The sequence below is a fragment of the Lynx canadensis genome, chromosome C1 (assembly GCF_007474595.2).
Source record: "Lynx canadensis isolate LIC74 chromosome C1, mLynCan4.pri.v2, whole genome shotgun sequence".
Lineage (NCBI taxonomy): Eukaryota > Metazoa > Chordata > Mammalia > Carnivora > Felidae > Lynx > Lynx canadensis.
Window position 1 is genome coordinate 154,613,681 of NC_044310.1, and position 23,066 is coordinate 154,636,746.

At 36.8% G+C, this 23,066-nt stretch overlaps 1 protein-coding gene across 2 annotated transcripts in view; it reads right to left on the reverse strand.

Moving 5' to 3' along the window:
* TTC21B (tetratricopeptide repeat domain 21B) overlaps positions 1-22,779 on the reverse strand; it is an 82,942-nt gene extending 60,163 nt beyond the window's left edge. The window contains exons 1-8 of one of the 2 annotated variants that reach the window (XM_030325033.2): positions 22,651-22,779; positions 18,501-18,630; positions 18,302-18,412; positions 14,400-14,566; positions 11,978-12,100; positions 8,281-8,438; positions 3,802-3,886; positions 2,386-2,484 (exon numbers count right to left, since the gene is read on the reverse strand). In XM_030325033.2, the coding sequence (XP_030180893.1) occupies positions 2,386-2,484; positions 3,802-3,886; positions 8,281-8,438; positions 11,978-12,100; positions 14,400-14,566; positions 18,302-18,412; positions 18,501-18,630; positions 22,651-22,671 (894 nt within the window). In that variant the 5' untranslated portion in view covers positions 22,672-22,779. Of the gene's footprint in view, positions 1-2,385; positions 2,485-3,801; positions 3,887-4,584; positions 6,599-8,280; positions 8,439-11,977; positions 12,101-14,399; positions 14,567-18,301; positions 18,413-18,500; positions 18,631-22,650 lie in introns of those variants that run through there. The other variant, XM_030325034.1, reaches the window with a different exon arrangement.
* Positions 22,780-23,066: the final 287 nt, after the last annotated feature.

Consider the following 23,066-nt stretch of genomic DNA (forward strand, 5'->3'; position numbering starts at 1 on the left):
TTCCTGGAAAGTATACTCCAAAGATGCTACACAAGTGTATTTTTTAGGACTGTTTTCAAACTGTCTTATCATTGTTTTATGAATTAGACGAGGAAATTATTACTTTAAGGTTACAGATATGTATATGTACATATATATGTAGTTTATCGAATCAAAACCTAGGACAAGGATTTGCTTTCCCCCTAAGGAGAAGGTATACCACCAGGGCAAATATTTCATTTTTTTATTATTTTATTTTATAATATCATCTCGTTTTATTAAAAATTGTGTATATGTGTAGAGAAAGGATAAACACTTTAATGTTAAACATGTTAAGTTTTCCGTGGTGAGATTAGTATTTTTACTTTCTTCTTTGTATTTTCTCCTAATTTATTTTTTTAATGGGAAAAAGGTAGTATATAAATATTTTTAAATATAACTTATTGTCAAGTTAGGTAACATATGGTGTATAGAGTATGCTCTTGGCTTCGGGAGTAGATTCCCAAGCTTCATTGCTCACCTACAACACCCAGAGCTCCTCCCAAAAGGTGCCCTCCTCAATGCTCATCACCCATTTTCCCCTCCCCTCTGTTTCCTCCCCTCCCCATTAACCCTCAGTTTGTTCTCTATATTTAAGAGTCTCTTATGGTTTCAGGGCAAATATTTTTAAAGATCATGCATTTGTGCTCAGCTGGGTACTCAGTTAAGCGTCTGACTCTTGATTTTGGCTCAAGTCAGGATCTCCCAGTTCGTGGAACTGAGCTCCGCACTGGGCTTCACACTGACAGGACAGAACCTGCTTGGGAATCTCTTTCCCTCTCTCTCTGCCCAACCCCTGATCGTGCCCACACACACACACACACACTCTCTCTCTCAAAAATAAATAAACTTAAAAAAAAAAAAAAGATCATGCATTAGAATCTTTGTTAAAAAAGCTTCAAAAATAGTTCAAGAAATGGCTACTCTACTAAAATAAGTACATAATGTTCTAACATAATAACTTAAAAAAAGTTTATTTATTTATTTATGTTAGAGAAAGAGTGAGATCGCAAGCAGGGGATGCGCAGAGAGAGAGAGGGAGAGAGACAATCCCAAGCAGGCTCTGTGCTGCCAGCACAGAGCCAAATGTGGGGCTCCAACTCACAACCCGGAGATCATGACCTAAGCTGAAATCAAGAGCCGGGACACTCAACTGACTGAGCCACCCAGGTGCCCCTACCACAGTAACTTTTAAGAGTAAAATTCTAAACTGCTTGAATTTTTTAAGCTTAATTAAAAACTAATCAAAATAAATGATCTGGCAATGAAATAAATAAAAAAAGGTAAATATCTTCCTTAACTCAAACTTTTGTAATAGCAGGGATTTTTTTCCCCTCTAAATCTCACACAATCTGACAATCTGTTTTTTAACAAAAGAATCAGTTTCTTCATGGCATTTAACAATTGATATCCTTGATTTTTTCTTTCAGTTTATCTATTATTTCATCTACTTATGTGTACCTTTTCCTTATTTTTTAAATAAGGAATTAGTTTAATTAACTTTTCAATCCTCCATTCCTTGTATTGATTTTGAGATTCTGCTGTATTTTTCTACTCCATTCCTGATTATCTTCTTCTTATTGGATGTTGTAATAAAAACATTTCTTTATTATTATTAAAAAAAAAAAGATCCCAACCATTTCCCCCACCAAAATTGTCTCTTACCTATGTTAAAACTTTTTTTCAAATACAACTGACCCTTGAATAACATGGGGGTAGGGTGCTGGCCTCCATCCTTCACTGCACAGTTCAAAAGCTGCATATAATTTTTGATTCCCCAAATATTGAACTATTAAAATATCCTATTACTGACCACACCTAATTGATAACATAGTCTATTAACACATTATTTTGTACATTATATGTATTATATACTGTATTCTTGTAATAAAGTAAGCTAAAGAAAAGAAAATTTTATTAAAAAAATCACAATAATAAGGAAACTACATTTACAGTACAGTACTTTATTGACTGAAAAGATCTGCTTTCAGTGGACTCATGCAGTTCAAACTCGTGTCAGTCAAGGGTCAACTGTAGTTTTAAAAAACAAAACAAAGAATAACTCTAATCATAAATCCTACGCTCTGATTAAAATACATGATTTCCCATTTCCTTTGGAATTTACCACTTTCCTATCCTTAAAGGCTCAACAAAGCCTTCCATGAAGCCTTTATGATGTCTTCTTATGGCTGGTGAGAAATTATGTTATCTCCTCCAAACGGATTTTCTTAGGAATGTTATCACATATTTATATATGTAGGGTATTTTCACTCTAGGCCATATGCCCTTTGGTGCCTCAACCTTCGTGACTTATTTTATATTCCCAGCTACAGATACAGAACTCTGGTACATTGCAGGCACTCTTACAGTTCTGCTGAAGGCTACTGTGATCTTATAAAAAAGTTGAGCATTTTGTGGTTCTGTGGCATCCAATGCATTTTCTAAGTTTTCCAGCTTGGTGGCAGCCTAAAACAAAAGTATCCGGTATAATTTTAAAATAACAAAGAAAAAAAGAATACATGACATATACATGAATAAATATTATCATTTAAAAAATGTTTGCTTTTGCAAATTCCCTCTTGACTCCAGTGAAATCATCTATGTTGCAAAATGTATTAAAAGTTCTTTTTTTTAATTAAAAAAAATTTCTTTAATGTTAATTTATTCTTGAGAGAGAGCATGAGCAGGGGAGGGGCAGAATGAGAGAGAGGGACACACAGCCCAAAGCAGGCTCCAGGCTCCAAGCTGTCAGCACAGAACCTGATCCGGGGCTCGAACTCACCAACTGTGAGATCATGAGTGAGCCAAAGTCAGATGCTTAACCGACTGAGCCATGCAGGCGCCCCAAAAATTCTTTTAAAAGGCTCAAGAATTATGAATAAAGAATTGAGTTTTAAAATGTGTTTTTAAAATATCTGTTATTGAATGGAATTCTTTGGGTAGGTAAAGATACCCATAATATTCAATTAACTATATATGCCAAGCTCCCTCTCCAATAATTAATTCTTGACACACATGAGATATGAATAATAACATAAGTATAAACATTACTATTGTATGAGATTGGACTTCAAATTACTTATATAGTCTGGTTTATATTTAAAATATTCTCTAGATTAGAAAAATCACTAAGACACTTATGGTAAGTAACTTCAATGCCAGGAAAATTTACTGAAGAGGCACCCCTACTAAAATTCTTATGGTATTTACTGAAAAATTTATTAGTTGCTATCATATTAACCGATTTAACCAGACTAAACACAATTCAAATCTATTACCTGTTATAATACTATTTGCTTCAAACTGGATTTTGGCATTCCATAATTCAGTATATAATCAATGTGCTCATTACTAGAGAAACATGTACCTTATTATAAGGTCCAATGGGATTTCATCCTAAGCCCATTTAAATAATGCAAACACAGTTAAATCGTAAAAATACTACAAATCATATTTTGTATATATATTCTTCCATACCTAGCACCACCAGTTACATTAATCATGTATATAATACTGTATTGGGGTTTTATGTGGAAAACCACATATACTATAATTAATGATTTAAGGAATTTTTAAGGTAGTTTTAACTACATAATATTTTTGCTTTACTAGTTGATTTAAGAAGCTCATCTCTTTGTTAAGGTGTATTTCTAGGAATCAAGTAAAAAGTACCATGTAATACATTCTAAAAGAGCTCTTGAAGGCTCTTATATATGTGCATATGTGTGTGTGTAACTATAGATTTTTTAATACAGGAAACTTAAATAGTACAATACAACTTACCTTCTCTATGTCCCCCTCCCTACACAAATAGTAAAGAGCCAGGATTCTTAGAGCTTCCACATTTTGATTATCTTGAAGCATTAACCTGCAGAAAAACATTTCACTTAATGTTGAAATAAACTTAATGTGCTTTCTTTTATTTGAAGGTTGAAAAAGTCATTTTGCTGCTCTGACTACTCCATTATCTAAGTAAGAATTTTAAGTAGTAAAATAAAATCTCCTTTATGAAAATTATCAACCTCATTATTTAGGCTAAAAAAAAATCTCTGATTCTTAGTCTTTATGCACTGCTGAAGTGAGTACTGATTCTTAGTCTTTAATATGTTTTAAAAAGATATGAATAGATTGTACCAGTCTCATTAAATTCTTTGGCAATCCTAAATAAAGTATTACTTAACCATGCATAACAGTATATTAAAAGAATAATTCACCTTGACCAGGAAGATTTATTACAAGAATTTCAGGAATGAGAAGATTGGTTAAATATTTAAAAGTCTCTTAATGTAATTCACAACATTAAAACAGATTCCTATGTGACAAAAAAAATTTGAAAATATTATGGAAAAATATCTGATTAGTAATAGGAACAACTCCCCTTACCCCAAAAAAGATATAAACTTAGTAAAAAATATGCAAAAGCTATATAAATTCCTATGAACTCTGCTCAAGGACATTTAAAAAAGAAATGAACAAATGGGGTAATAATACACCAGGTTTCTTATTATGGATGATGTGGTACAATGAATTATTGGCTTCAATTTTCCACCTTCCAAGAATATATACCTTCTGCCATGAAAGTGAGTTCTTCCTATAAATGCTGACAGGTACTTTGTTGCTCCTTGGCTGTGGACTTGGACATCTTCCTAATGTTGGCCAATGGAATGTGAACAGGACTGGCAGTGTGCCACACCAAAGTTTCAGAGGCACTGGATTCTTCTGCCTGTCCCTTTGCATCTCTGCTATAACCACGGAGATGAGCTCACCTCTGGGTAGCTGCTGCTCTCTAGCTTGAGCCCAAAGAAGAACACCCGTAGAGCTGACCAGAGACCAAACTGCAATAAAGTGCCACACCACCCAGATGGACCTAAAATCTGAAGCAGAACACCAGGCGGGGCTGGTGGAGGCCAGCAGACCCCAGATGATCCCTACCAAAGTGAGGAATGAGTGCTTACTATCGTTAAGCCCTGAGATTTGTAGCTGTTTGCTATGCCCCAATAGTTGCCACATGAGAACACCCATTTTTGGTTAAAAAGGTCCCCCCCCCCAAATAATCTATAGATTCAATGCATTTCAAACCAAAATCTTAGGTTTCTTTTTTTTTTTTTAACTTGGTAAGTTAATTCTGACAGTCGATAGAAAAAGAGCCAAGAAAACTATCAAAAAAGAAATGTGATGGAGAACATGCCCCCCAAAATATAAAAATGTATTTGAAATACAGGGAATAATGTGGAAAAAAATGACCATTTTACAAGGGAAAAAATAGCCTTAGCAATATGAAGGTGCTCAATTTCAACATAATCAAAGAAATGAAAATAAAAATACGGTTTTATTCTACCAGATACTACCACTTTTATTCTACCAGATCGTTAAAAACAAAACCACCACACTGATAACAGCCAGAGTTGACAAGGATGGGGGAGGGGCATTCTGGAGAGTACTCATGGGAGTATAAATTAGTACAATTTCTTAGAAGGACAATTTGGTAGTGTCTTTGCAAATTTCAAACATGCATACCCGAGATAGAGACTGCCATCTGTCTCCTCAAATCATTCTTTCCTCATTTGCTTGGGCACATAGCTAGCTGACATGTTCCTGCTACCTTTGCAATTAGATGTGGCCCACGGGAGACAGCCCACTTCTAGGCCTGGGCTTTAAAGGAAAGTGGAATGATTCCGCCACACTCTTACCCTTTCTACCAGCTGGATACCAACGTCATGAGGTTTTAGGACATCGCAGAGTTGCAATATGGAAAGAACCTAGGTACCTGAATGACAGTGTGGAGGAAGGCTGACTGATCAAAAGTTACACCCACTCAAAACAATTACATATGGCAGAAAAAATATTCTATTATGTGTTTAGATCTATTTTATAGGAGCTCGGCCTACCCTAACAAATATGATTCCCTTTAATTCAGTAATCCCTCATTTAAGAAATGATCCTCCAGAAATATACCTATATGTGTAAAAAGGGGTGTGTGTGTGTGTGTACCCCTAAATGGCTATCAACGGGGAAAGATCAACTACTTATATGTTTACTTTATGGATGTGTACTTTGTTAAAAAATAATTATGTATATCTGGCTGAATGGATATAAAAGAATATCCACAAAATACCAAGTAAATAAAAATCAAGCTTAAAAACTATATAGTCTATTTTTTCTTTTACAAACATCCCCAAATATATATGTGTGTATATATATATATACATATATATATTTAATATACTATATCGATACTCCACCACCTCCCACTCATACAGAGTGCCTAGAAAAGAAATCTAGAAAAATATAAACATCAAAGAGTTACTAATGCCCAAATTGTGGCCTCCAAATATCACTTCCCACTAAAAGGGATTATATTGCACGCCACAACAGCTAATTCCTATTTAGGGCAAAAAAAATACACAAAATGACCCTAGTGCGTCTTGCTATACACCAAATAGCAAGGAAATTACTGAAGACTACTAGGATCCTGTCAAAAGGACCTAACTTGAAGAGGCTACTAACAGCCAATAGTGAGACAATATGAGCAATTATCTTTTTTTTTTTTTTTTTTTTTTTTTTTTTTTTTTTTTTTTTTGGGACAGAGAGAGACAGAGCATGAACGGGGGAGGGGCAGAGAGAGAGGGAGACACAGAATCGGAAACAGGCTCCAGGCTCTGAGCCATCAGCCCAGAGCCTGATGCGGGGCTCGAACTCACGGACCGCGAGATCGTGACCTGGCTGAAGTCGGACGCTTAACCGACTGCGCCACCCAGGCGCCCCAATATGAGCAATTATAACAACCAAAACGGTTAGAAGCACACAAGTTTAATCCATGTTATATAAACAAACCCAAACTGCTAATCAATCACAATTCGGGGATGCTAGGGAACTTTCTAATTTTTTTGGTTTTTTGAAACCCAGAAATAAAAGATTCAAGCACTTATCCAACTTTTCTTATATGAACTATACCACTGGATAACCGACCAGTTGATGCGAAATTTTTTTTAATAGTACTCCAGCTAAGAAATGCAGAATGATATAACCATATTATAATCCTAAAGCACCCAGGTACTGAGCACAGATTTCTGATATTACCACAAAAAGACAGCAGGGGATTATGTCCCTTCGATAAAAGAACACATCACCACTTATGAAGTAACTGCAAAAAGAGAAAAAAAATTGAACATGTATCTAACCAAGCCTCTATATCCAGTACCAATTTACAGGAAATTCAGAGGATAAGCAACAGTACATGGCATGCAATCAATAAAATTCTTATGGAAAACCTACTGGATACAAGACTGGTTTCTTTATCGTAAATATCAAGAAAAAGATGTGGGAGAAGTGGGAGGCCAGTGGAGAGAGAAAGTAGGAAAATGAGGAAGGAGACGAGGGAGAGAGGGGATCCTCCATTTTATACTTCAGAAGAAAAATCTAAATCCTCAAGATGACCAACAAGACCATTTATATCCTGGCTCCCCTGCTCCCTCCTACCCTTCTGCTCTGACTTCACTGTCTAGTCATCTTACCCCCCCTCATACTCCTTAAAAACATGACACACACCCTTGCCTCAGGTCTTCACACTTGCTTTTCTGACCTTCTGCAGTCTTCTCCCAGATATCTGCATGGCTTGCTCCCTGTGTTCAAATGTCACCTATTCAGTGATGCCTTCCCTGACCATCCCATAAAATGGAATCCCTCCTCCCACTCCCTATTTCACTTTCCAGCTTTATCTTTTTTCCATAGCACTTAAAACTTTCTAACATACTACGTAATCTTTTACTTGTTCTGCTTATTATATGGTTCCTCTCATTTAAATATAAGCTTCACTAGGGCAGGGATATTTGCATAAAAGATTATCTGTCTTAGAACAACTATTCAGATATTTATATAAATCAAAACATTCAGTTGCTAAAAACAGTGCAATGTTAAGTTCTCTTTTGATTCTATATTGCTTGAAAAAAAATCAAATTAAAAAAATCTTATAATAGGGGTGCCTGGGTGGCTCAGTTGGTTAAGACTCTGACTCTTGATTCTGGCTCAGGTTATGATCTCGCAGTTCGTGGGATCCAGCCCCATGTCAGGCTCTGTGTTGACAGCGTGGATCCTCTCTTTCTCTCTCTCTGCCCCTCCCCTGCTCATGCTCTCTGTTTCTCAAAGTAAGTAAATAAACTTAAATAAAAATAAAAAATCTTATGATAAAAGAATACAGATTTTTTTTTCCCCTGAAATAATAACCAGATCCAAAGGTACTTGTATTATCTTTTTTTACTTAACCTCTGTGCTGTTTCAACAGTCTGGTCCCAATCCTGTAAGGCGAGCTGTAGTTTCATTTTCTTTACAAAAGCAGGAAGGAAACTCGGAAAGTTCACTATTATCTGGTTCACAGTGTCCAGAGCACCTGAATAATTCTGGCGCATCTCAAGGCATTGTGCCTAATAGGAGGAAAAAAGTGACATCAAAACTCCAATCATATATACCGAGGTTCTCATAACTGTGACCCTTGAGACGTAGGATACTAACATTTAACATTTTCTATGTTTTTGTTTTCTGACTTTCTGTAAGGAATAGTTATCACTTTTATAATGAGAAATATAAAATAAGTTTTTAACAAAACGAAAATTTTAAAACATCACAAAACAATAAAAATATTGTATGTAAGTGGCTGTGTTATAAAATCTACTTTTAAATAACTAGAACAGAAAAATTATCTTTTAGAATAAAGTATTTCCAAGATATTTGCAAATAGCATCTAAAATGAAGACATTTCAGAGGCACCTGGGTGGCTCAGTCCATTGGGTGTCTGACTTTGGTTCAGGTCATGATCTCATGGTTTGTGGATTTGAGCCCTGTGACTGGCTCTGTGCTGATGGCTCAGAGCCTGGAGCCTGCTTCAGATTCTGTGTCTCCCTCTCTCTGCCCCTCCCCTGCTCACGCTCTCTCTGTCTCTCAAAAATGAATAAATGTTAAAAAAAATTAAAAGTAAAATAAAATAAAATGAAGAGATTTTGTATCTTTAAAAAAAAAAAAAAACACTACTTTCAGGCTGGGACACCCGGCTGGCTCAGTCCATAGAACATGCAACTCTTGATCTCAGGGTTTAAGTTCAAGTCCCACGTTAGGTGGAGATTACTTAAAAATAAAATCTTTAAAAAAATAAAATAGGGCCCCTGGGTGGCTTACTGGTTAGGCATCTGACTTGGTATCAGCTCAGGCCATATCACGGTTGTGAGATTGAGCCCCGCATCAGGCTCTGTGCTGATAGCACAGAAGCTGCTTGGGATTCTCTCTCCCTCTCTGTCTCTGCCTTTCCCTCACTTGCATGCACTCTCTCAAAATAAATAAATAAGCTTAAAAACAAAAAGAAATAAAAAATAAGTAACTTTAAAGAAAGTAAGACTTTAAGAAATAAGCAAAATAAAGTTCAAACAACTCCCTCTACCTTAATATTTTCACTTCTAGGATGTATCTTAATGAAATAATTGAATAAGACCATAGGAAAAAAAAAGATTATATTTATGGCAGATTTATATTAGATATAGTAGATAAAAAAAATAACCCAAAATGTCCATTCAGGATCAAACTATAGCATACCTATTTAATCAAATTTTAGGTGGCCATTAAAAGTCATTCTATAGATTTATAGATCTATGCTTAATGACATAAAGAGATGTCATTTATAATACAATAGTTTAACTGGTTATCTTCAATGGCGATATCTATTCTTAATTCTGATATTACTGCATTCTATACAGTATCCATGTATTACTTTCATAGTCAGAAAAAATAAAGCTATAGAGTTAGCACTTTAAGAGCAGACATTAGGCATATTTATCATATATCAGATTTTTAAAAATTTGCTTCTGGATCTCCTTTAGGAATAAATTTAGTCCTGGAATATCTCAGTTCAAAATGAGTGTCCAGTCTCAATACATGTACAGTAGAATTACAATATAATCCTGAAATAGGTTTGAGATTATATTCTCATCTGTAGTCCCATATAACTCCCATATAATTAAAGCCTGAGAACCACCCGACCCTGCTACTATGCCAAAATAAATTATTATTAAAATTTCTAAATAGTTGACAATAATGCATAAAGATTAATGCTGAGAATGTTTTCAAATTATATATACCCTTGGAATCTGCCTAAATAGCTGATAATATAAAAAAAAAAATCATACTAAAGGACCACATCTATTACTTCCTTAGACCATCACCTCCCATATGATGCCACATAACACATTAAATGAAACTAAATTTGCTGTGTACTTGGTTCCTATCATTCCTAGTTGGAATTAGGCTAATGCAAACATCCTCTATTGAATTAACTGAAAAATAAATACATAACTGGAATGGGTTGTATCAGAAAAAGAATTTAAACAAATCTTAAGTATTGGAGGCAAAAGGTAAATCTCTCCTAAGCTGCTTATACTGACACCTGAAATAGCCCTAGACCTTAGTAGATTATCAACTAGCTTTTTTTTTTTCTTTTGAGAGAGAGTGAGAGAGCATGAGTGCAAGCAGGGGAGGGGCAGAGGAAGAGAATCTTGAGCAGGCTCCATGCCCAGCACAGAGCACAACCAGGGGCTCCATCTCAGGACGGTGAGATCATGACCTGAACTGAAATCAAGAGTTGGATGCTTAACCAACTGAGCTACCCAGGTGCTCCTCAATTAGCTTTTCTTTAAGAAGAGGGTGGAGTTGAAATGATCAAGAAAAACTTTTTAAAAGCTTGATAAATGCTCAATTCATCTAGCAGTGCCATCAGGTAAAACTTGAGTGCAGTCAGAGTGAATACTAATTTGTACCAGAGGCGAATATCCAAACAAGTTCACTTAGCCACAGAAACTGGCAAAAGCCATGAGGGGGTATTAACAAGAGTCAAGACACTAATAATCCTCTCTTCTTTTTTACACCTGCAAATTACTGCTTATCTAACAGGCTGTTTTCCTAACAAATAAATTTAATTTCCTTTTGCTGAATCAAAAACTTTAAATATTTTAAGACATTCAGAAGGCATCAACGGAACTGAAGAAAGGACCCAAATTATACATTTCTACCCACCAATGATTTCTAATGACTCATCCTTCACAATGTAAGTCAGGTCATGTTGTTTCTCTTATCACTGGCTGCCCATCCATCTAGTTCAAAGTAAAAGCCAAAGACTTTACACAATCAGCCATGGCTCTCCTCATCTCTCCCACACCGCCCCCCCGCCCCCATCCTCATACTCACCTTCTTTTCCTCAAGCCTCCACTTCTACCCTCTGCTTAGCTCATTCCACTCGTCTCCTGGCCTCCCAGCAATGTCCTGAACATGCCTTAAGGTAGTTCAACTTGTTATCTCCTCTATTTGTAAATGCTTTCCCCCAGGTGCCCACAGAGCAGTAACTCTCACTTCCTATAGGTCTTTGCTCAAATGTCACTTTCTCTGACCACATGATTTAAAACTATAGGTTCATACTCCCAGCTCTCCTTCTCTCCCTTTATCTGATTTACTTATTTTTCCATTGCACTTATTACCTTCCAATATACTATGTAATTTAATTACTTATTTTGTTTATTGTCTGTCTCCAACAATAGAGTATAAGCTCCATAAAAGCAAGAGGTTTTATTTTGCTCAGGGTATCCCTGGTATCTACAGTGATGCCTTGCACATATTAGACAAACCATAAATGTTTGGTAAATAAGCAATATAGGAACCACCGGAACCCCCATCACCACCATCACCACCACCATAAAACAAATTAAAACCAATCGGGATTCAGGAATTTGGTAAGGAAATACCTTTCTCTAGTTTGTAGTTCACTGTCCTATACAAATAAAATGCAAGTTCCTCTTACAGTTGAGAGCTGATAAAAGTAACATAACCATTACTATCTTTTTTGAACTACTCAGTTTTGTTGGGTTTCAAATATATAGATTATGAATAAATTTTAAAATATGATTTATTTACCCTAACTTCAACTCACCTTACCCAGCAGAGCAAAAATATCATTTCCATCTTGTAATCCCTCTTCAAAATATCTTAGTGCTTTTTTAGTATAAGGTTCTTTTCCTCTTGTGATATCAAGCCATGCTTTCAAAACCTGTCCCTGTAGAATGAAAAATTCTAATCATACTCCCATTTTATTGGAAACAAAAGAAATAAATGTTGATGAAAGAGGTAAAAACTAATGTCCTTTTCTATAATTAGTAACAACAATCACTCTGTCAAAAAATGTTATGAACAATAAAACAGTGTTCAATAAAACTGGTTCAAACCTTTTCCAGCCTAGAGTTTTGGGAACTGTTATGTATTTTAGCCCTTAAGATTATGATGTGTCCAATATTGAGAAACTTGTCAAATACTCCATTAATACTAAATAACCAGTAGTCTCATCTGGGACTTTGCTAGTAAATTATTATTGAAAGTTGTTAAACATGTAATTCAATACATAAACAAGAATGTGTTACTTCTTTCTTTGGGCAAACAGACCAAGTGAACAGAGATGGAAAAACAGAAGTGTCTTGCTTTATATATAGTAAAAGTTAAGATATCCTGGCAACTATCTTAATCCTTGTGACTAGTCCAGTGCATTTCAAATGAAAGGATAAATGGCCTCAGAAATTAAAAGACTGAAGAAGTCACAGATGCTTACTTTCAGAAGTGTTAGGGAGCCAATGGATTATAAGGTTTATAGAATGAGAAAGAAGGTGTCTACAGGTTACTTTTCTTTTTAATGTCAAATAAAAAGTTGTGATATCTGTTTTTCTATCAAAAAATTTCTAGGGGCACCTGGCAGGCTCAGTTGAAAAGCATGCAACTCTTGATCTTGGGGTTGTGAGTTCGAGCCCCACATTGGGTGTAGAGATTACTTAAAAATAAAGTCTTAAAAATTTTTTTTCTAGGTTAATTCATAAACTTATAAATCTTTAAGATTATATTTACCTCCCTATATTTCACCCAAAAAGACAGAAATGAATACTAAATGCTATTTCTACTCACTAGATCAATGTCTGTATTTGAATCGTTTCAACTATTATTTCTGTGTGGATGATTCTCAACCTTTATTTCTAGTCCAATACCTCTTTCTAAACTTTTCTTTTCCTAAGAGCTCATCTACTATCTCCATCTCACTGTTCCACCAGAGGTGGAAACATAGTATGTCTGGAACCAAATACATTACCCTCTCCAAGATTACCTTCTCGTCTCAACATATTCTCTGTTTATGTTAACTGGGATCTGAACTCTCCAGACTTAAGACCTCAGAGAGACATCCTTGATATCTGACACCTCAAAATCTTGCCCCTAATAATTTTAGAGTCATTGCTAATTTTTTCAAGTCCTGTTGTTAAAAAATTTGCATCTAATTTAGCCCGTATATCTCGAGAATGATATAAACTATAAAGCTTTCGTATGCATTACAGTGGTCATATATGTACACTATTTTAGTGTAGGCCCTTAAAACCTTCTGCTGGAAAGTATGTACTACCATTTGGGGGCAGCACTCTAGTTTCTCCTTAGGCCAGTTCATCCTATAAACCATACTTAAAACAGTCTTCAAAATTTGTACTCTAATAATACCACTGCCACAATTAAAAGTCTCAATGACCTCTCCATGCCTACTAAATTTCATAGAAATACTTGTAGCTAGCTGTCAAGGCCCTTCAATTTGTCCCAATCCACCTCTCTAAGCTTTTCTTCCACCCTCTTTTTCTACAGTGTTCCCGTCAAAAGTGAGCTTCTTACTGTACACAGAACCAACACATCTCTCTGTTTTTCTCATTTCCATTTATTATTCCCCACATTGGGAGTATTTGTTTCCCTTTTCCATCATCTTTGCATGTGGATGCTGTATCCATGTTTCAGGTTTTACCTCAAATGCTACTTCCTTCAAGAAATTCTTCCTCATTCTCCTAACATTTATAGCTGTGATCTCTCCTTAAGTACCAAAATAGTGCCTAGCACAAAGTGAGCAAGAACTGTTAATTACTCTTTTCCTGAATACTTCAATCACACGTCTCTCACACCATTTATAAACGTTCTAACAGTATTAGCTGCATAGGTGCTCTATGACACTACTAGATTAACCCATCCATGTAAGTAAAGTTTATGTACTCCTGATCTTTGTATTATTAACAGTGCAAACAATGGTATCTTGTACCTAGAACAGTTCAATAAGGAGAGTGAGAGAGAAAGATAGAGATAAGGAAGGAAGGTAGGGAAAGAACCAGGGAGGGATTTTTTCAAGAGTTAATTAACAGCATAAAAATAGACAACTTTAGACAACCACAATTTTACCAAATAATATTAAAATAAAGCTGTTATTTATAAATTGAGAATAGAACAAATACTACTTAATATGTAAGCTTCCTTTATTGTATCTATTTCAAAATAAGAAGACCAGCTACCTCTTTACTGCCATTTGACATTTTGATCATTCTGTCAATATATTCTCTCGCCTTATCATGACGACCAATGTGCCATAAAAATAAGCCTGCGTGGTACAGAGCTTTTGGCCCAGCTCCTTTACGCTGCTCTTTTACTCTGGCATCTGATTCTAGAATAGCTTCTTTATCTAGGAGGGGAAAAAAGACATTAAATAAAAATTAAATTCTAGATCAAGTGTTCATAATAGGTCAGATGATTAACAGAGCACAGAATATAGTTCTCGCTAGAACACCACTGTCTAGGGGCGCCTGGGTGGCGCAGTCGGTTAAGCGTCCGACTTCAGCCAGGTCGCGATCTTGCGGTCCGTGAGTTCGAGCCCCACGTCGGGCTCTGGGCTGATGGCTCAGAGCCTGGAGCCTGTTTCCGATTCTGTGTCTCCCTCTCTCTCTGCCCCTCCCCCGTTCATGCTCTGTCTCTCTCTGTCCCAAAAATAAATAAACATTGAAAAAAAAATTAAAAAAAAAAAAAAAGAACACCACTGTCTAACAGAAATAAAATATTAAGTCACATATGTAATTTAAAATGTCCTAGTAGCCACATCAAAAAAGTAAAAAGAAACAAGTAAAATTGATGTTACTAACATATTTTATTTAACTTAATTTATCCAAATTATCATTCCAACACACAACTGACATGAAAATTATTGAGATACTTTTTTTCTTATTAAATTTTAAAAATCTGATATGTATTTTTTACAAGGTACATCTCAGTTATAATGCTAAATTCTCTTCAAAATTATGTGATTTGTACTTAGCTTCCTTAAAATTTATAGATGAAAACAACAGATTCTCAACAATATATTCATTATTCCAAGCATTACTTTTCTAGTAACTGAATCAAGTATCAGTTTTAAATTTAAAATTAATTAGAATTAAAGTTAATTTAAAACTTGGGTTCTCAAACTAGATACATTCCAGCACTCAAACAGCCACATGTGGTTAATGACCACTGTAATGCATACTACAGTTCTATAGTTTATGTCATTCTCAAGATATAAAGGCTAAATATACAAATTTTTTAGCAACAGGACTTGAAAAAATTAGCAATGATTCTGAAATTATTAGGGGCAAATCCAGGACTAGTACTCAAATTACCCAACTCCCTAATCCAATTCTAAAATATGTAAACATTCCTGGCTGCTCTCATTGGTCAATGAAAGGTAGTATAATTACCATTATTTACATGGTTTAATACTGACTGCATAGCAGCTCCCTTAAAAAGATGGCCCACCTCTCATAACTCTAACCTTTAAATCTATTACACGTGTGCTTAGGACACAACTATCAATTTGATCCAAATCCTGAATTGAATCTGAATGTGGATCAACTATGCAATAAGGAAGAAGAAATGTCAAAGCTGAAGGCTGTGATTCTGACTACCTTTCTGGAAATGGCTACTCAAAAAAGGTATTACGACTCTTTCTTTTATCTCTAATGATACCAATGTAAACTTAAATGTGGAACCACCAAGGTACGACTTTGAGTTCATGAAATGAAATTGTTTCTGGAAGGCTATACAGATTGCCTGGCAAGAAGACCCTCCAACGCACCCACTTGAACACCTATAGAAGTTTTCATTAAGTAGCCAGGATACAGAGACAGAACTCTGTAGAAACAGAACTCATCAGGGCAGGGGCACGATTTGTACTTTCCTGCCCAGGTATCTATCAAGTCTCAAGTAGGCCACCTGTTAGCTGTGACACCATCTGCACAAAGCTGGCTCTTACCAGATATCAGCTCGAGTTCTTAATGGACCTTTTATAATCAGGGCTTACATCTGTATTCAGGAAGAATGGACATGAATAATCTAAGCCTTCCTAGGCAATAGTAATGGACATCTGGGCCCCTCCTGAGTTTAAGCCCACTCAAAATCATCTATGGTAGAAAGTAAAGTCTGTACTCAGGTGTTTCTAAACAATATTTCTGCCTCCATCCTTTTAGTGTCCTGGAAATCACATTTCCCAACAGAACCAACACTCTTGGGAATAACCAATTAAATGAAAACTTGATTCTAAGAGGAAAATAGTTTGTACGAATCTGTTTTTTTAGATTTACTGATTACATCTCTCTATGCAAGTTCTGTGTTCCACCTAAATACACTCCTGCTGGAGCACAGAGAAAGGAGATCCATACAAGAGCCTAATCCTGAACCACTTCCACATATTTGCCCATTGATTTATCCTGTACGACACATATGTTTTATATTCAAATCCTACTTGTGCTTCTAAAACCAGATTAAGGCCCCATTTTACACAAAGCGTTTGCTTTGTTCTTCTATGGATTAATAGTACATACCATTTTCAGTTAATTATGAACTCATTTGTTTTATTTCTCATAATTTTATTTAATAGTAACATTAGAATTTAACCTCTATGGGTTTTATATTTTCTTTTCTTAACTAGACTATAAACTTGATGTCATGGGTCACTTCTTACAATTCTTTTGTATTCTCTGTGTTTGGCATAGTCTCTTGCAGAAGGTAAGCATCTAGTCATTAGATTTGTTTACTTGTTAAACACATTAATGTTTTAAATAACTTTTTGTTGATCTGTGCAAGTACATGTAGGATAAAGGAGATATGTGATACTTTTGCTTTGGAAAAAAATTTTCTAATATTAAAAAAAGACATTCTGTGACATCTGGTTATAGTCTAATTATTTGAAACATGATGTACATTTGTAACGTTATTTGCTGTTACTGGATATGTATGAAAGAATACAGTACTATTTCTTCTTTATTACCTGTAATTATGATATTGTGCTTCAGCCATTAAGATCACTGTTCGTTGACAGTTCGCACAATTTTAATTATTGGCTTATGCATAAGGTTCTTTCCATAATCTAGTTATATTTCCCAACCTACTACTGGATAAAAATTTACTGAATATCTTCGAAGCACCAGCACCCCTCCCTGTCCTGCAGGGATGTATATGGGCCTTTGAGAAGCTTAAGATACAATGGAAGGGAGAAACTGCACGTAGCTATAGATTTGCGCATAAGCTATAAAGTTGGCTGCAAAATGGGGCACCTGGGTGGCTCAGTCCGTTAAGCGTCTGACTTCGGCTCAGGTCATGATCTCACAGTTCGTGGGTTCAAGCCCTGCATTGGGCTCTGTGCTGACAGCTCAGAGCCTGGAGCCTGTTTCAGATTCTGTGTCTCCCTCTCTCTCTGCCCCTCCCCTGTTCACACTCTGTCTCAAAAATAAATAAACATTAAAAAAAAATTTTAAATTTTGCCAATCTGATGATATGATACATGTAAAATGGTGTCTTTTTGCAATTTTAATTTCCCTACTTACTAACAAGTTGAACATCTCTTCATATTTGTATCAGCCTTTTCTCTGTGTATTATCTGTTCATATTCTATAACTTTATTACATTGGCTCTTTATTTTTGTAAGAGTTCTTCTATATTCAAACACTATTTTCTTGTCAGTTAATGAATTGCAAATATTTTTTCTAGTATGTAGCTCATCTTTTCACTTTCACCTGCACTCTGTCTCCCTCTGTCTCAAAAATAAACATAAAAAAAAAATTAAAGTTGGCTGCAATTTATGTGTAAACCTATTTTGGGCTGTCCTTTGTTTAATAATTGCTAATATACAACTTTATATTATTTCAAATGATCCCTATATATTAATGAAACTTTTGCCCTAAGATAAAAGGAATATGAAAGTGATAAAAGACACATATTTCTTGTGCTTGATAAATCAGTAACCTTGTCAGGAAGATAAAACAAATATATAAAATGGTAACTATAGAAAATTATAATATAGATTATCAGACTAAATGTTATGGTAATTGAGAAAAATCAAAATGAATTGAGTAGAAAATATTGTCCTAAGCATTATACTTAAATACTATACCTGGATTAGGACTCATTTTATGGGCATATATCAGTGCAATTAGAGAACAAAGTGATACATCTTGTTTATTTTTAATAGCCTCAAATTCCCGAAGAGCTTCTTGAGTTCTACCTGAAAATCAAAATTATAATGTGAAAAACTTCATAGTACAAAATAAGAATTTAAAACTTATGGAACATGTTTAATAATTAGCACATACCTTCCATTAATGTACCATAGGCATGATAAAACCTGAAGACTGGGTCACTGCCATACCTCTTAACTCCTTCACTGGCAGTAAGTAATACATGATGGAAATATTTCTCCTGACAATAGTAATTAATCAAAGTCTAAAAGGAAACAGGGACTAAATGTTAAAAGAGATTTTGGTGTTCAAATACCTTAAGAAGCAGATATTAATCTAAAATTTTAAATAATCTAAAATTAGATAATGTGGTTCTTTTTTCCTTCCAAGTTCCTGAAAATATTGTTAAAGGCTAGCACTTAACAGTAACAAATGCAAAACACAACGAACACAAAATTTTTGAAAAAACTCAATGTTTTCTAATAATTTCCATCTTTTTTTTCTAAATTATTTAACAATACTGAAATTAGGCTACTATTGCCTCTTTCCTTTGCCCACATTTTCTTAAAGGTTTTAGAAAATGGGAAAACAGGGATGCCTGGGCTCGGTTGGTTTAGCATCAAACTCTTGATTCAGGCTGGGGGTCATGATCTCACAGTTTGTGAGTTCGAGTCCCACACTGCTGACAGTGGGTAGCCTGCTTAGGATTCTCTCTCTCTCCCTCTCGCTCTCTGCCCCTCCCCCACTTGCATGTACACTTGTGCGTGTGTGTGTGGGGGGATTCTGTCTCTCTCTCAAAATAAACTTAATAAAACATAAAAGAAAAGAAAATGGGAAAATTGACAAAAACAGGACTAGTAAGAGCCTTCCATTGCCAGACCACAGGATTCTTTAAAAAAAAAAAAAATCTTGCTTCTATTTTGTTTTTAGAGAATTACAGAGTAATGACAAATTGAATTCAGCAATTTACTGTCAAATGTCTTTTTTTCTGAGTTCTACAACAAAGAACTGTCAGTAAGAACAAATGATCTAAACTTTTTTAATGGAAATTATTACCTTTAAGCTTTTTTCAAAATTATATTATTTAGATTTACTTGGCAGAAAACTACTATCAGGAGATACTAAGTTCTGATTAATTGAGTCTATGCTTTACACCTTTCTCTCAGGATCATACCTAAGGCTTAGTTGCTAACCTAATCAAAGAAGGAAGCCATATTCACTATTTCTGTAATGGACCTGATCCACCTCCATAAACCAATTTGGACCATCCCATACTCACCTACTCTGACTCTGCAGCCCATATAGCAGGAGGGAGAAATATAGATGAAGCAGTGATTGAAAAGATTGAAATATGAATGTCTAGACTGTTTAAAAAAATTTTTTTTAATTTTTTTTATTTTTGAGAGACAGAGCATGAGTGGGGGAAAGGGGAGAGAGAGAGAGACAGAGAGAGAGACAGAATCTGAAACAGGCTCCAGGCTCTGAGCTGTCAGCACAGAGCCCAACACGGGGCTCGAACCCATGTACTGTGAGATCATGACCCAAGTCAAAGTCAAACGTTTGACTGAGCCACTCAGGCGTCCCTAGACTGCTCTTTTTTACAGTGTGTTGTTTCTGAAGGGCTACAGTCCACATGCTTCTCTTGAACACTTAGGCAAACATTCCCTTTTAACTTTTACTCTGCATCTCTCCTTGTGGTTACTGCTCTCTTGTTCCCAGTTACCCACACAGCACGCTTCAGTAAAGCGCACTTTTCCTCCTGTGCCCTTCCCTAAGATTGCAGATGAACTCTTTGTTTGCCACAACTAAGGACAATGTTAATATCATCTTACTTGACTTCTATTCAACATTTACTATCACCAAGCATCTATAATTTTCCTGAAAGGTATCATAAAAAGGACATGGATTTAAGGTGAAAAGACCTGGTTTTAAATTTCTGGTCCATCTGACACACCTTAGTTTGGTCATTTGTAAAATGCCACTAATCATTTATAGACCATTGTGAGGATTAATTAACAGTATCATACTGTAAAACTCCTGTTCTGAGAAAAGTAAGTTCCTCTGAGCCTATACATTGATGAAATAAAAAAACGTAGTGTCAAGACCTCTCATCAAAGCTCCAGATTTATCTTTCCATTTGCCCCCTCTACCCAAGCCAGAAATCAAGTCATGGCATCCTCCCTTCCAGTTTGCCCAGTCTCACTAATTCTAACCAGTCAGTAGGCTCTTCTGTTTCTCTAGTCTACTTCCTACTCTCACATCTATTACCACTCCTTGGTTTGTTCAGACCAACAAATGTTTACTGACTGCCTACCAGTCCCAGGCACTGGGCTAGATACTGTTTATGTGAAGATGAATAAGACCTGGTTCCTGACCCAGAAAGGCTTAAAATTTTAACCTGAGACTAGAATCCAAAGACTAATACCATGCCATAAATACAAGCAAGAAAAGAGCTTATAAAGTGTTGTAGGGATGTAAAGAATGAGGTTGGGGTGTGGGATGACAGAAGAATAAAAAGATTCTCTGGGTGGACTTCAGAATTCCCTCTTGAATCATGAACTCCTCACTCCGTCCACACGTACACATATTTCCCCTTCATGATCCTTGAGGAGGGTAGAGGAGTTACCAGGCAGAGGAACTACAGCAACGGAGATAAGAAATCAGCACTGGTAAGAAATCAGCAGTGAAACACAAGGATGGAGAGGCGATGGAGAGGACTTAAAGTCATTCTGTATTGTAGAGCAGGGATTGACAAACTATAGCCAGCTGCTCTTTTTTTTTTTTTTTTTTGGTATGGTCAGCAAACTAAGAATGGCTTGTACATTTTCAAACAGCTGGCGGGGGGGGGGGAACAAAACAAAACAAATATTCATAACATGTGGAAATTCTAAGAAATTCAAATTTTAGTGTTCATAAATAAAGTTTTACTGGAATAGGGCCATGCTCGCTCATTTGTTTAAGTATTGCCTATGGTCGCTATCAAGCTGCAATGGGAGGTTAGATGCCAGGAACCCTATGGCCTGTGAAGCCCAAGATACGTACTATTTGACCCTTTACAGAGAAAGTTTGCCATTCCCTGTTTTAGAGTCTTATGTTAAGACGCAGATTCTAGGATGAGGAGGTTGGAGAGAAAGGTAGGGTCTAGCAGGGCCTCATGTTAAGGACTTGGATTTACTCCTCTAGTCTAAGTGATGAAGAGCCACATAACAGTATTAGGCATGAAAGTGTTTTCATCGAAAAGTTCACTTAGTTCATAGTGCAAAGGACAAATTAAAGTTATGAAAAAAATTAAGGAGATGGGGAGGGCTTTGGAAAATAATGTAACTCAAGCAAAAAATCAGAAGACTCTCCAGGACTCTCTGTCACTGCCAAGTTGTCCTTCATCCACTTTTCACCATCTAACACACTACTTACCGTCTGACTCCCCCCACTCAAATGTAAGTGAAGACTGGGAGTGTTTTTCTTAGCTTTAATATTGCAGGACCTATTATTTTCAGGGCTTAGAATAGTGCCAGCAACATAGTGGGCACTCAATAAATACTTGTTGAATTAATTTAAGGTTTTTGTCCAGCATTAGATTGTACAATCTGTGAAGGCAGGGGCTGTTCAGGTCTGCTCATCACTCTCTCCAGCTGCCAATGTACACACAGCGAGCCCTCCATCAACATGTGCTGAAAGAGGGAATCAGTGAACAAATGGGAGATCATCATCCTACAAAGAAACTTAATTCTCAAGCCTCATGTCCCTGTTTTTAGATCACTTCTTCAGTGGACCGTCACAAAATATTTGCTTAATAGATGAATCGGTGATAAAGAAGCCCATCACCCCAAAATAAAGACTCCTCCATTTTCAAGCCTAGTACTTTGTTTTCATATAATCTTTCGTGTTCCTGTTCTGTGCAATCGGTTTATTGACACCAGTTTGCTTAATTAAATCCTTAAAAATCGCACCGGGAGGCGCAGTAGGTGTTATTCGTTGACCAAGCATCCGGAACAAACGGGATACAAAGTAAAAGTAAACAACCCAAACGGGGTGGGACACGCACACTAACGGCAATTCGTTAGCAGCGTGACTGCCCCGGACTTCAAGATTCCAAGGCAGGGCCCATGGAGGTGGCCCTGGTGATACAGCTACAGGCCAGCACCGCCCGACTGGGACGCCTGGCGAACCCGGGCAGCAAAGGCACAGCAGGATAACGACGCCCTCGCCAAGTCCTCTCCTCCCCACGCCCTCCGGGCCCACGCCGCCGGCAGAGGCAACTTGCGTCCAGGCCCCATCCGCTCACCTTCAGCCCCTGCGAATCCATGGCTCTCACCGGGAGGGGGTGCGAGCCTCCGGCACTTGCGCCCGCCGCGCCCCAGCGGAGGAGCCAGGGGCTCAGAGTCCCGCAGCCCAGGCCCAAACCCCACCAGAGCTTCTGGAAGCGGCGGGAGGGGCGGGGCGGGGCGGGGCCGGGCTGCCATTGGCTGCCGGAAGCAGGGGGCGGGCTCTCAACGCAGGGATTTGCGAGGAGGAGGTGCCGGGGGGAGGAGGTGCTGCGAAGACCCGGAGGAAGGGTTGCGGAAGGGAAAGGGGGCGGCACCGGGTGGTGCGGTGGCTGCGGTTGGCGAAGGGGTCAGAGTGTGGAGCGTCATTAGGCGGGAGGTGGATTTGGAATGACGGAATAAAGGAAATGGGGGAGGTAGTAGGAAAAAGAGCAGT